At 54.0% G+C, this 13,597-nt stretch overlaps 1 protein-coding gene across 1 annotated transcript in view; it reads right to left on the bottom strand.

Moving 5' to 3' along the window:
* Window positions 1-6,551, bottom strand: part of Polr3b (RNA polymerase III subunit B) — a 97,749-nt gene extending 91,198 nt beyond the window's left edge. The window contains exons 1-2 of the mRNA XM_004623858.2: window positions 6,003-6,551; window positions 403-435 (exon numbers count right to left, since the gene is read on the bottom strand). Of these exons, the coding sequence (XP_004623915.1) occupies window positions 403-435; window positions 6,003-6,074 (105 nt within the window). The 5' untranslated portion in view covers window positions 6,075-6,551. The remainder of the gene's footprint in view (window positions 1-402; window positions 436-6,002) is intronic.
* Between the last annotated feature and the right edge of the window lie 7,046 nt (window positions 6,552-13,597).

Below are 13,597 nucleotides of genomic sequence, written 5' to 3'. Positions count from 1 at the left end.
CACAGGCTGTGCCACACTCTCCCAGCAGGGAATAGGGTCCTATACCCCCACACCCTAGCCCACCCTGAAAGGCACACGGTGGGTCCCAAGAGGTCTCTCCACCTGGCACAAAGTCTCTCCTGCCTGTCGCATCAGACTCCGGGCCCCGGCAGCCCAGGCTGCAACCCGCACGCTGGAGCTCCACTGTCCTCAGGCTGAGCTATGTGCACAGCACTCTCTCTAAATGGCTACCATTCCCATTGGCCCCTTGTGAGCAGGGATTTCCTCCTGTAGTTCCTTGGCTGCCCAAACCCAGCAAAGTACACAATCCTAAGAAGTTAGCTAGTGACAAAAACTCAATCTTACAAAATCTGTTGATTTTTATCATGAAAAATGAGTAATTATTGAATGTTCAGCACTTACCTTTAAAAATGCTGGCAGCAGCCTCCATTTTTCCTGTGAATCAACAATAAAAATATCAGAACTCTGTGTCACCAATGACAATACCTTACGAGGAGTTATATTTGTGCATCAAAAATGACTGCATCAGAGGGTCAGAGAGGTAGCTCAGCAGACTAAGCGCCGGCTTAGGCAAGAACAGGACTGGCGTTCGATCCCCAGTACCACATGCCACCCTGGCCCTGCCCTCAGGCCCAAAGAGCTGGCCACTGAGACCAGGCATAGTGGTGCACTGTGGTACACGCCTGTAATCCCAGCACTGGGGAGGCTGAAAACAAAAGGATCACTACGAGTCTGAGCTGTGTAGTGAGACCCTGTACCAAACACATTAAAAAAGAACAACAACTGCCTCACAGCGAACAGAACAAAGTGAAGTAAAAAAAGAACTGGAAACTAATCGCTTCTATGGAGATCACATACATATGCACATGAGGAAACGTATGTGGACACAAAGTTACATCACAATCTTCCTGGTGACGCCAGTCTGTGTGCAGCTGCAGGTCCCAGGCAGGGGCAGCATGGGGGAGGAGCTGGGAGAGTCAAGCCACACACACACACACACACGGTCTGGCATGTGGTCATGAGGGGCCAGGCTGTAAGGCTCGGGAGCTCAGCGCTGGGTGGTAAAGAAGGCCATGTGAGGGTGAGGACTGAGGTCACCTAAGGAGCACCGAGGGCATCTAGGAGCATAAGGGACACTGAGGATGCCCAGAGGAGGCAACAAGAGCTTCAAGAAGTAATCAAGCAAACCAATCTAGTATGGCTGAAATCAAACGGGTCAGGGTGGAGAGATAACTGAAAGGGTCATATAAGCAGCTGGGTGTGGTGGCCCACACCTGTAATCCCAGCACTCAGGAGGCTGAGGCAGAAGCACCATGAGACCATAGTAGCATGGGTCACAAAGTGAGGTCAAGACCAGCCTGAACTGCATACTAACACCCTGGTGCGTGGGGGGTCACCTGGTGATGGAGTCGGAATCAATGCACAGCAGGGGATGGCTACTTGGGTAGGTGCATATGCTTATGTATGCCTGGAGACTTGGAACTCATCACTTCTGACCCCTCCTAACGCCCATAGGTTACCGTGAACTACAGTCTCCCCACTGTGCTGTCAAGAGTAGAAGCTGTTCCTCCTGTCTTTGCTGTTTGTTCCTTCAGTGATCTCAGAGATGGGCCCCAGGGCCCAGGACTGAGCTACTTTGGTTTGGCCACAGGCAGCGCTGGGGATTGAGCCCAGGCCCCACACTCACTAGGAAAATGCTCTATAGCGCTGGTTCCATGGCTGGTGCCCAGGTTTGGGCATCCTTACCCCACCTCCTCTGCCACACCACTGTCTTTGGTCTGTAATCTGCTGCACTTTCCCGTGTGCACACACGTGACGGAGAACAGGCTGTAGTTCTCCTTTGGGTCTGGCTGGCTCACTCACAAGGTCTGACTACTCTCCGTCAGCAGGAACTCAGGTGGGTCAGGCAGGGGCCTTTGGTCCAGCCTGGCTGCCGCTCTCCCCGGCCCTTGGATCAATTGCCTGGACCCTGCTGCAGGTCCTCCCAGTCTCCCCGTCTGTCTCCTACACACATCCAACATGCTCTACCTGGCAACCTCTCAGCAGCCCCAAGACCATGGCCATGGCCCACAGTGGACCCAGGAAACCCCTGGACACTTGCCTGCCACTCCTCCATGCAGCGCCATCTTCTACAACCCCCCTCAGCCCAGTGCCTCCCCACCCGTGCAGCTAACTCCAGTCTACCCACAGTACCCATGGTACAGCCCCACTTGCTCACAGGTCTCTCCTGCAGCCTTCTCACTGAGGCAGAAAAACAAGATCTGCACAACCCCATGAGCAGCAAGGTGTAGAGACCCATGCTAGTAATCCCAGCACTTGGGAGGCTGAGGCCAGAGGACTAAAAGTTTGAGCCAGCTGAGCTACTTAGTAACTAAGAGAAAAAAAAGCCTCAAAATAAAAAATTTAAAAGGGTTGGAGGTGTGGTTCAATGGGAAGGTCCTGGGTTCAATCCTCAGTGTTGTCAGAAAGAAAGAAAACTGTAACCGATATACCAAAATAATATCAGTAACTATTTGTTTAATAAATAAATGCTTAAATGGCCCCCAAACTTGTTATTTCTCCTGCCAAGCTGCCTTGCTGACACAAGAAAAACCACTCCAGGGATGATTTGTTCAAATAAAACTGAGCTTTTTAAATTTTTTAATGAAATTTTAGTACAAGGTGTACGGGATTTCATGACACAGATCAGACTCCTAGTGATCCCCGTTTACCTCCTCCCAAGCGCTGGGATTACAGGCGCACACCACCACGCCCAGTCTCAATCGCCATTAATCCACTGAGCTATCTGACCAGCCCTAAGCTGAGCTCTTATCCCGAAAAAGTTAGACAAAACACTGAAATTGGAAAGGTAAGGTAAACCAACATTTTAATCTCTTACTTAAAAGAAATGACTTTTTTTTTCAGAGAAAACGCAAGAGTGCTAAGAAATTTCTCTAGTATAGTACTGTTCAGATTAATCTGTTGGTTCAACAGTGAAATTATAGTGTTTATTTCACAAAAATAAAAATGCAAAGCAAACACTCGGCTAAGAAAGATAAGCTGGACGTGGTGGTTTGCGCCCATGACCCCAGCACCAGGGAGGCTGGAGAGAGATCTCTTGCAAGTTCAAGGCCAGGCGTGGCTGCTTAGTAAGTTCAAGGCTGGCAACACAAAAAAGAACTGAGGGCAAATAGAGAGTAAGACAGCAGAAAAGAAGTAGCTACCGGTGTTAAGGGACAAGACAGCCAAGCATGGTATCAACCCTTGCTACTTAGGGGGCTGAGGCTGGAGGACTACAAATTCAAGACCAGCCTGGGCAAGTTGGTGAGACCCTGCTTCAAAATTTCAAAATGAGCCAGGGATATAACTCAGTGGTAGAGCATTCACCTGGCATGTGCAAGGTCGTGGGACCACTCACCAGTACCACAAAAACAATAACGGGGTAAAGGATACTACGGCAGCAGGTAGCAAGGAGATCTACGGCTCTCAGGAAAAGCCGGAAAGGCCTCCCTAAAGAAGTCCTATCATAGCTGTGTAGAATTTGCTCTACAAAGACGAATGAAAGGGAAGTCCAGAAGAACCTGTGTGCACAGAGTAGAAAAATCTCAAGGCAAGGAAGAGGCTGGAACGTGCACAGGGGCCAGACGGGGACAAGCAAGGGCTTTTGTTATCCTATGAGCAGCAGGCGGAGATCAGCAGGTCTGCACAGAGCACCACCGCTGTCTTCCTGTCTAGGGTGGTGGCTTTGGGCACAGCACAGAGGGGGGCTGCAGCGGTACAGTGAGCGCCAGGTGACCCAGGAGATCGCTGAGCGAGCACAGGCTGAGAGGAGCAGGCAGAAATTCCAGACCTGTGTGTATTTCGAAGGCCGGACACCTAGCGCGGATGCAGAGGGCCAGAAAAGGAACTCTCTTCTGAACCAGAACTGTGTGGTTCTACTCCGCATAGCTATGTGAGTTCAGACAGGAAGTGTCCACCAGCTAGGTTTGGCTCTTCAGCTATGTGGAAAAACAGCGTGGCCAGTAGTTGTGTGTGGAGACTGGGGGCGTCTGCCTGCCAAACCCAGACTCTGGATGTGCCATTCATCAGCCTTTTAGCACTGGGCTAGTTAATCTCACAAACTCTCTGGCCAAAGGAAAGTAAGAGTATTTATTTCAAAAGATTAAATAACAAAATGCAGACTGCCCAGACAGACCAGTGGATTAAAGTGCCACTTAGGCAGCCACAGGGACCAAGGTTCTATCTCCGCAGTGCCGAGCCACCCCCCCCCCCCCGGGAGTCCACTGAGAAGCCACTGAGACTGGGTATGGTGGCATATGCCTGTAATTCCAGTGCTTGGGAGGCTGAAAACAGGAGGATCACTATCAGTCTAATCTACATAGGGAGACCCTGTAGACCCTGTACTACCTAAAAATAAATAAATAAAGAAATGTATGTTATGGCTAAATACAACCCAGCGGACAGTAGGTGTTTAACAATACTAACCCTGGATAGTAGCCTTCAAAGTTACAGCCCAGCACTGCCTGGGAGGATCAGCTGGGCCCTGCTGTGAGCTGGCTTAACCTATTTCATTTCTGTACCAAGATTCATAACCTCCTTGTCTTGTAAGCCTTATCTTTTCTGTAAACTCACACCTGTGCCAGACCATAAATTGTAACTGTTCGCCCTAATTAAAAGATGTTCCTCAGCTTCCCAGAAATAGATTAGACTATAACTAGATGCCTTTCCTGAGTACGGGAGCAAGGACTAAACCACCTTGAAAAAAATCCCCTTTTCCTCCCCCAACCCTGCGGTTTTTCACCTTGAAGGTTGTGCTTTGTTTCAACTCGGCGCATTCTCCTTAGTTTCTCTGGGGGAGTGCTGCCGCTGAGCTCAGCTAATACAGCGCTCCAAATTCTTACTTCGGTTTTGGGGTCTACTGTCAGCCCTGCAGCTGCTGATTACCTTCACGAGGTTGCCAAAGGCTCAGAAGAAGGTTTTCATAATCCAGTCGCTAAACAACTCTCCCTCACTTAACCCTCTCAAAAGCCTCTCAACGCACACAGGGAAAAAGCCCAAATCCCTACAGATGTGTAACAAGTTCATAAGCAAGACCTTCACCTATCTTGCATCTTTCCTCCCCTCACTAGGGCTACCCAGAGTGCTTCGGCGCCTCCGGAGCAGCAGACGGCCGCACAGCGGGGTTTCAATACCCCGTTTCTTCCTCCTGATGTGCTCAAGCCCCTTCCCGGGGTTCCCACTCCACGCCAACGCTGATTCCCAGGCTCAGAAGACCTGCGTCTTTCCAGAAAAGACAGCAGCACTGCCCCGCGCTGGGCAGCTTACGGGGGGTAGTTACCCTAATTTCTGAGAGTCTGGTGAAGTGATGGGGAGGCTCCGCCGAAAGACAGGGAAGTTTAGGGGTAAACACGCAGGGCGTGCCAAACGCGCCAGCAGCGACTCCGGGTTAAAAGGGGCGACAGCTGGCCTGGGGTTGAAGCCATGCGGCTTCCATGCGGCTTCGCCCCACACCCCGCCTGGGGCTTAAGTGGCTCGAACTCCCTGGACCTCGGGGTCCTCTAAGGTCACCGGGCCCAGGGTGAGTGCGACGGGCGGGACACCGAGAAAAAGGGCGCCACCCGCCCCGCATCTGCTGACAGCTTCTCCCGGGCCCTTCCACGCGCACGCGGGGCCCAGACCGCGACAAGGCGCACGCGCGCAGGCCCGGAGCGTGCGCGGAAGCCCTGAGCACGCGCGGAAGCCCTGCGCTCGCGGGGGAGCTCGAGCACGCGCGGAAGCCCGAGCACGCGCGGGAACCCTGAGCATGCGCAGAAGCCCTGCGCTCGCGGGGGGAGCTCGAGCACGCGCGGGAGCCCGAGCACGCGCGGGAACCCTGAGCATGCGCAGAAGCCCTGCGCTCGCGGGGGGAGCTCGAGCACGCGTAGAAAGGGCGCCCGCCCCTCCTGCCATCCACGCTCTCCGGTCAACGCCTCCTCAGACGCCCAGCGGCCCCTTCCTTCCGCTCCCGCTGCCCCGGCGCTCACCTCTACATTCGAGATCGGCGCAGCCAGCTGCTCCGGAGTCAGGGTCCCGAACTCCTCTGCTAGCACGTCCATGGCGCCCACGACCAATGAAGGAGCACACTGAACCCCCGCGCCTTCCCTCAAGGTCCAGACGAATAGCAGCGCGCCTGCAGAGCGGTGTGCGGCAGCCTAACCTGTCCCCGCCGCGCATTTGGACGGAGGCGCGACGGAAAGGTTCCGCCTACTCCCGGACCCACCTTGCGGTGGACAGGAAGTTGCAGAGTTGGGCACGTGCGCCCCCTAGCGGACAGTTTCCGGGTACTCCCAGACCCCGCCAGCCGATTTCCTGTGGGTTTCCAATCCGGGAAACCTGAGAAGCGCGGTTTTTCATAGTGCACGGAGAGCTTGCGCAATGTGAACGCACGAGGCCGAGACTCTTGAGTCAGGTCGAGAAAGTGTGGAGTGCTGAGACATCCCGAAAGCCTGTTTGTTTAAATGCGTGCACGTGCGGGATGCGGAGGCGCGCCCGTGGGATGAGGCGGGAGAGCGGCCGTGCGCAGGTCGAGGCCAGGCTGGTGGTGATGGCCCCGTGCAGACCGGCAGAGCGGGAAGGACGGCCTCCGAACAGCTCGGCTTTCCGAAGAATCGATACAAACTCGGATTAAATCCCTAGCCCGTTGGGGAATCTAGTAAATGATGCTCGGGCGGCCCGTTCTCCATCCGAAAGAGAACTGCCCGTGGACAGTTGCTGTGTGGCTGAGGAGAAGGCGCACGCCTGGAATCCCGGCCACGCGCGGCCGGCGCCGGAGGATCGCGGGCGGCAGCCCAGCCTGAGTGCTCTGGCCAGACCATGTTTCAAAACAAAAGTGTAAAAAAAAAAGTTAAAAGCGTAGGTGGGGCTGAGGTGCAGCACGACCGTAGTCCATGCCTGGTTTGTTGCGGGGTCTAGGTTCAATCCCAGTACCAGGAAAAAATTCTGTGTGGATTAAACATTTCAGGATTAATAAAATCGTAAGGACGGAGGTGAAAATAGAACATTGATTTGGTGAAGGGCGTCAAGGGTGGTAACGCAGAAATCATAAAAGATTTGATAACAGGATTCTAAGCATGGTATTATGATTCCATAGAAAGTCCATAGAAAGGCTTCTCAGCCTTTTGGCTAAGATCCAGGGTAAAAACCACCATGGATTTGTTGAATTCCTATTGCTTTGTCTAATGAAATTTTGTATTGTTTCTTTAAAAAAAAAAAAAAATTCACCATGAAAACCAGACGGTGATTGACACCTGTAGTCGTGGCTCCCGGGGGAGTCAAGGCAGGAGGGTGGCACGTTCAAAGTCAGCCTGGGCACTTTGGTAAGACTGTCCCAAATGCAAAAGGGTGAAGCCGAGTGTGGCGGCGCACAGCTGTGGTCAGGCTGCATAGTGAGTTCGAGGCCAGCCTGAAGTACATAGTGAGACCCTGTCAACATAGCAGAAAATTAAAAAGTAAAAAAGGGTAAGCCCTGGATTCACGGCTCTGTGTACCAAACTCACTGTAAGGACCTGGAGTCGAAGCATGACACCAAAACATAGAAGCACAAATACAGCTTTAAACAACACAAATTGGTAACCAGGGAAGGTGGAGCAGGCCTGCTGTAATCCCAACACTTTGGCAGGCTGAGGCGGGAGGATTGCAAATTCAAGCCCAGCCCTGGCCATCTAGTGACTTAGCAAGATTCTGTGTCAAGAAAAATCAGTAAAAAAAACTGTGTATGGCTGAGGCTGCAGCTCAGTGCAGGAGCACTGCTTTCAATTCCTAATACAGAAAAGTTGGAAAGTTGGTAGAAGACAACGGATTCATCTCCCCAGTTCAAAATGAGTTCACACAATGGAGGCACGCCCACTGGCGAAAACAAGCACACGATGCCCAGCGTTGCCTCCCGACAGAGCTCATTTCAGGAAGATGCAGGAGGTCTGGAGAGGGAGGCGATGTTGCCATGCAGCAGGGCAAATGGACTTGGTGACCCGTGTCCTCTTTATTTACCCTTTTATGAGTTTATTTTTTTGTGGGACTAGGGATTGAGCCCGGGGCCTCGGTAAGTGGCCGAGTTGCTCAGGCTGAGCTGTTTTGTGATCCCCCTGCCTCAGCCTCCCGCAAGCGCTGAGATGAGAGGCAAGGGCCACCAGTCCAAGCTTGATTTCATGGTTAAAATGGAAGCTTTGTGCTTTTATTTTACCACAATAAAAAGCTATGAAAATTCGTGGAGAGTTTTTCCTGATTGTTGATAAATGTGTCTTCTTTTGAATTAGCTAATTAAATGCTTGAGGCTTAAGGCTTGTGCCCATGGATGGCTGAAGTAGGTGCAGGAAGGAAAGCAGAAGGAAGAGCAGCCCGTCACTGAAGCCCTCCCGCTGCTCACGCGCCATGATGCGGGTGTGCGCCGCGGTACAGCCGGCACCCTGCTCGAGTCCTGCTGGCGGTCATCGCAGAGGTGCTGTGTCGGTGGCTATGGGTGCTGACTCCTGCCCGAGTCCTTGGGGCCAGCTGCCTGGCACCCCTCAGGGAGCGTGGGGACGGCTCAGCGTTTGGCGGGAGACAGGGCCCAGCGCAGCTCTGCGTCTTCGTCGATGGGCTGGGGCAGTTTCTCCTGGCTCCCAGAGCTGCAGGCCCGAGCCCAGCTCAGAGCCTGCCCAGCCTGCTGACCTGTGGTTTCGTCCTGAGCAGACCTGCTGAATCATTTGAAAGCTGCACAGCGTGGTGATGAACTGAACAGCAATCCGTATCATATTCTCTCTGCATCTTGGTTATCTTTGCTCCTACTTTCTCTGGGGACGCAGACGGCTGGCCCATCCTGAGTGCTCCCCATGGCTCTGACCACCACCGCCCATTTCCTGAAGCAGCCTGCACCCAGGCCAGGCTCAGAGCTTAGCAACACCCCAAGAGGCTGGAGTTCTGAAACCAAAAGTCAGGCACAGCCTTGTGATTGCTCTCACACACTTCCCTGGTGGCGTGAACAGAGAGGCCGATCCCAGAGGGAGGATGTGGAGGCATAACTGGGGAGGAGCCATGCAGTCATGGGTGGGCTGGGGGCGTCCGTGAGGCAGGGGTGAAGGTGGCTGTGCGGGGATGGAGGGCGTCCATGCACTGACACTCCGTAATCTGTGGTCACCGAACAACGTGTGAGCTGGCTCTCCCCGGAATGATCCGCTCCCGGGCCAGGAGGATCCCCACTTGACAGGTGAGACAGGGGACCACCCTGCCCCTGCATGCAGGACATTGGCCAGGCAGACCTGCCACAGAAACCTGCAGCCACCACGCAGGCCCTGTGCAGCTGCACTGTGGGCCACCATCATCCGAGAGTGGGGGCAGCGGATGCCCAGGGTGCGGGCTGACCGTCACCGCATCACGGGACAGCCAGGGAGCGTGGCTCTCACGAGGCACTCAGCAGGGGGCAGGTGTGCTGATGACTGACAAGCATAGCTGGGCTCCACAGGCCTTCAGAGGGTGTGTGAACAGCCAAACCTCCCTCAGCTAGCTTCAACACACAGATGCTGGAAGCAGAGGGGAAGGATTACCTCTCTTCCAAAACCCTTGGTGCATGCAGGCTGGAAGGAAGTATGGGAGCTGGGTGTGGCAACACAGGCCTGCAATCCCAGCACAGGGAGGCTGAGGCCAGCCTGGGTGACACAGTCAGACCTTGTCTCAAAAAGCCACCAAAAAGTAGAAAAAGAAAAAAAATAGGTACAATCCTAGTTCCTAGGTGTAGATAAATTGACATAGAACCAGAGAAGACCAGCATCCTGTTGAAGAGAGGATAGGAACAGGACTTTGGCCCAGACTGGTAGTGCTTGGGAGGCTGAGGCAGGAGGATCACCATGAGTTCAAAGCAGCCTGAGCTACACAGTGAGTTCAAGGCCAGCCTGCACTGCACAGCAAGATTGTCTCAAAAATAAATAAAAACAGGACCCTTCCCTCCAGAGGAAAGAACTTGAACTACCGTCACATGAGGAGGATAGACAAGAGAGGAGGGTAGACAAGAGAGACCTCTATTTTTGGTTTTGTTCTGAGGCAGCAGTCTCACTTTGCAGCCCAAACTTGTGTCACACTCACGGGACCCCCGCCTCAGCCTGAGTGCTGCAGCTACAGGGGTGCCTGCCTATATTGGGGGAGCCCCCCTTGCTACACATGCCCACCACACACGGCCCGTTTTCCTGTGAGAAGCCCAGCTTTGTGCCATGGGACTTCTACCAAACCATGAGGTCCAGCCAAGCCTCCAGCAACAGCCTGCAGGGCTGGGGACACCAGACGCGGAAGCCTCACCCACCGCTGCGGTGCGCTGACGCTGACTCATGCGATGCCAGTCACGCTCTCCTGGCAGTTTTGGTTCTCACACCCGAGAAAGACATCGCAGATGCTGGAAAGCAGCGGCCCGGCACAGGGATACCCCGACTCAGTGACCCAAGTGGCCCTACGGCGCAGATCCCCAGCCCAGGCCAGCATGTTCCTCTGCTTCAGACCTGAGTAACAGCTCTGTGATCGTGGGCAGCGCCCCACGGCCTCTCTGGTCGCCTTCTGCGCATCTAGAAATGATGCCCTGGGCACCGTTGGCTTACATATAAAGTACCTCGGGTTGTCCCTGCCATGTGGCAGCTGCTCAGTGGCTATTACTGTTCAATTATTAAGTTCCAAAAGGCAGAAATTTCTAATTCAGTGTCCTTTTATTTTTTATTTTTGGAGATGCGTCCAGGCTGGCCTTGACATGACAGCGATCCTGCTTCAGCCTACCACTTGTTGGGATCACAGGTGTGTGGCACACGCCCCGAGAGCCTCAGCCTTGTAGTACTCCTGCAGGCGCAGCTGCGGCGGGGTCCCCAGGTACCCCTTCTTCCTCAGGCATACAATAAGCCCCGGGCGCTCCCAGCCTCTCCCAGGCTCCTGTGGCCAGCCCACAGGTGCAAGCTTAAGCCTCCCTCCAAACCAGAGCGAGAGGATGCCAGCTGGTACGAGTTCCCTTTGTGCGAGTTTAGGCTAGGCCGTGCAGGACAAAGTCACCGCCGACCCCTCACTGGCATGGGACGCCGTGGTGTTTGTCACTAACCTTTGACGTTGACCTCAAGGACTGCCGCTGCTGCCTCCCTGCACCCTTGAGACTCTCTGCGGACCACAAGCTCTGTGCTTAACGAGCAGTTCCTTGGTGTGACACTTTGTTCTCCCTTGGGTGCGCACTACATCGCCACACCTCAGAATACTGAGACCCCTGAGGCTTGGAAGAGACTGAGATGTATTGGTTCTCGCCCTACACTGCAGCTGGCTCTGCCAAGCTTTTGGGTTCGCAGGGGGCTGCACAGGCTCCTCTGGGACCCCCATCAGCTGGAGGTAGTGGGTCGCTGGGAGACAGGTGAACGCCAGGTCAGGCAGAGGAGTCTGAGCCAGGGAAAGCAGCACATGCCTGTAACCCCAGCATTCAGGAGGCCGAGACAGGACGATCTCTAAACATTGGAGGCCAGCTTGAGCTACATAGTTTGAGAGCATGTGAACTATGTAGTGAGACCTTCTTCCAAAACTCCCCATGAAAATCAAAAGTAAGTACTAGCGATTCCTGTGACTCTCAGGTGCACGCCACTCAATGAGTGGAAAGTTTTGAGAGAGAGAGACAGAGACAGGAGTTAACCTGTGAGACAGACACAGGGAGAGGTAAAATCGAGGGAAGCCAGGCTGTGGCGGGGCCCTGTTGTGCCTGCCACTAGCTCAGATCCCTCCCACCAGAAATGGCCAAGAGCAGGCTGCTGAGCCCAGACGCGAGGCACGGCGTGGGGCTCTTAGTGGCCACGCTGTCCCCAGAGGGGTAAAGGTTGCCAAGTCTCTGAGACAGGCTGGGCCATGAGCAGATTTCGGTTGCCACAAAGGGAAGAAGCCCACACTGAGCCCGCTTCCTAGAGGAGGAGCCCAGGGGCTTCTCGGGGCAGCTGAGGGGGCCGGGGTGCACTCCTCAGCCTCAGCCCACCACCAGCCCCCTCACAGGTTGGCCCGGGCATGGACTGAAACCTGGTCAGTGGGGCCAAGTGGATGTGCAATCGCTGTCACTGGCCAAGTGACTGGGGGACAGCAGGTGGACAGTGGGGCCTGGCCTGGTGGCCCCGCCTATGAGCCTAGCACAGGGGAAAGGGGAGACTAAGGCAGGAGGATCAAAAGCCCAGGCCCAGCCCGCGTCATTTAACAATTCAGCAAGATCCTGTCAAAACTATAATATCAGAAAAGGGCCGGGCACGCTGCCCAGGGTAGACCCTGGGTTCAGGCCCAGGCTGCAATTACTGCGATAACAGGCCGGCAGTGTGCGACTCCCTCCACGTGTTGCGGTGGGGAGCACTGCCGTAGGGGGTAGCCCCCCTCGCATTTCCTACATGCAGCTTTCATCTGCTCCTCAGCCGGCCTGAGTAGGGGACTCAGTGGGACCCTGGATGTCAGCCAGTACCATTCCTGCACACGCCCCCCATGAGATGAGCGCCAGACTGTGTCTGGCCTCCCCCAGGCCGCATGGGAATAGGACCCAGCCTCAGGCAGAGGTGATACCAGCCAGCGCCCAGCCCAGCTCCTTGAGTCCCAGTGGCCACTGACAGCCCTAGGCCACCTGGTCCTCTTCCTGGCCTCAGTGCCAAGTCCCCGTTTTTTGCCTAGGCCCCAATTCCCGTGTGTGTGCGTGTTTACACACACAGGAACACACTGCGGCACGCCACACTGCCTGGAAGAGTTCACTGCCAGGACAACCCCCTCGCTGCACATAAATCTGCTCATGGCCTCTCTCGTCTCAGAGACCTTGGGCCTGTTACCCCTCCTGGGAATGGCGTGACCCCCAAACACCGCATGCCTGGCTCGGCAGCCCAGTGTCGTGGTGCCCCCGTTCTGGCTGCTGGGTTGCCCCTTCTTGGCTCTTGACCAGTTCCTGTTTTAGGAATACTTTAAACCCTTCATGTTTCAGCCCAGGAGGTGCCTTCCCCAAGAAGTCATCTGATGATTTCTCCCCCAGCACCACTCCTACTTGCTTTGTAATGGTTATTCCAGTTTGCTGTCACCATTCACAGTCTTGTCCCTTTTCCAAGGTCATAAACTCAAGGGCAGTGTGTCTCTGACCATCTGTGTGCCTCAGCTGGGGGACTTCTTGGCCCACAGGAGGTGCTGATAGGTGAGGTCAGCTGGATACCTGTGAGAATGCCTGAGCAAGGGGGCGTGGTGCGAGGTCTGAAAGGCTCCAGTGGCGGGCCTAAGAACATTCTAGAACACGGAGGGGACTGCGGTACACACTACACGTTTGCCATCACTGTTCTAGAATGACCACAACAAACATTCACTATGCCGCCCCTAAGTTACTAAAAGGTTAGGAAACAGATACCGGCTATCTTGAAATATTTTTTAATGTTTTAAATTTTAGTGCACACAATACATGTTTTAACCAGAAGACAAAAATGTGTAGATGGCATTTAATAAAGTTCACAAAAATGACCACCTCAGGAAACATCCAAAGTAGAAGTCAAAGAAAGAACGAAATAAACAATGTGTTAAGGACATGATTTAAAAATCCTCATAAATGTAGTTTCCTAAATCCAGACTTGAGACAAATTTATTCTGCCACTTAAAAAAA

This window comes from Octodon degus, unplaced genomic scaffold (genome assembly GCF_000260255.1).
Source record: "Octodon degus isolate 3935 unplaced genomic scaffold, OctDeg1.0 scaffold00004, whole genome shotgun sequence".
NCBI classification, from domain to species: domain Eukaryota; kingdom Metazoa; phylum Chordata; class Mammalia; order Rodentia; family Octodontidae; genus Octodon; species Octodon degus.
Note: the sequence above shows the minus strand (reverse complement) of the source record. Positions and strands in the feature narration are given on the sequence as shown.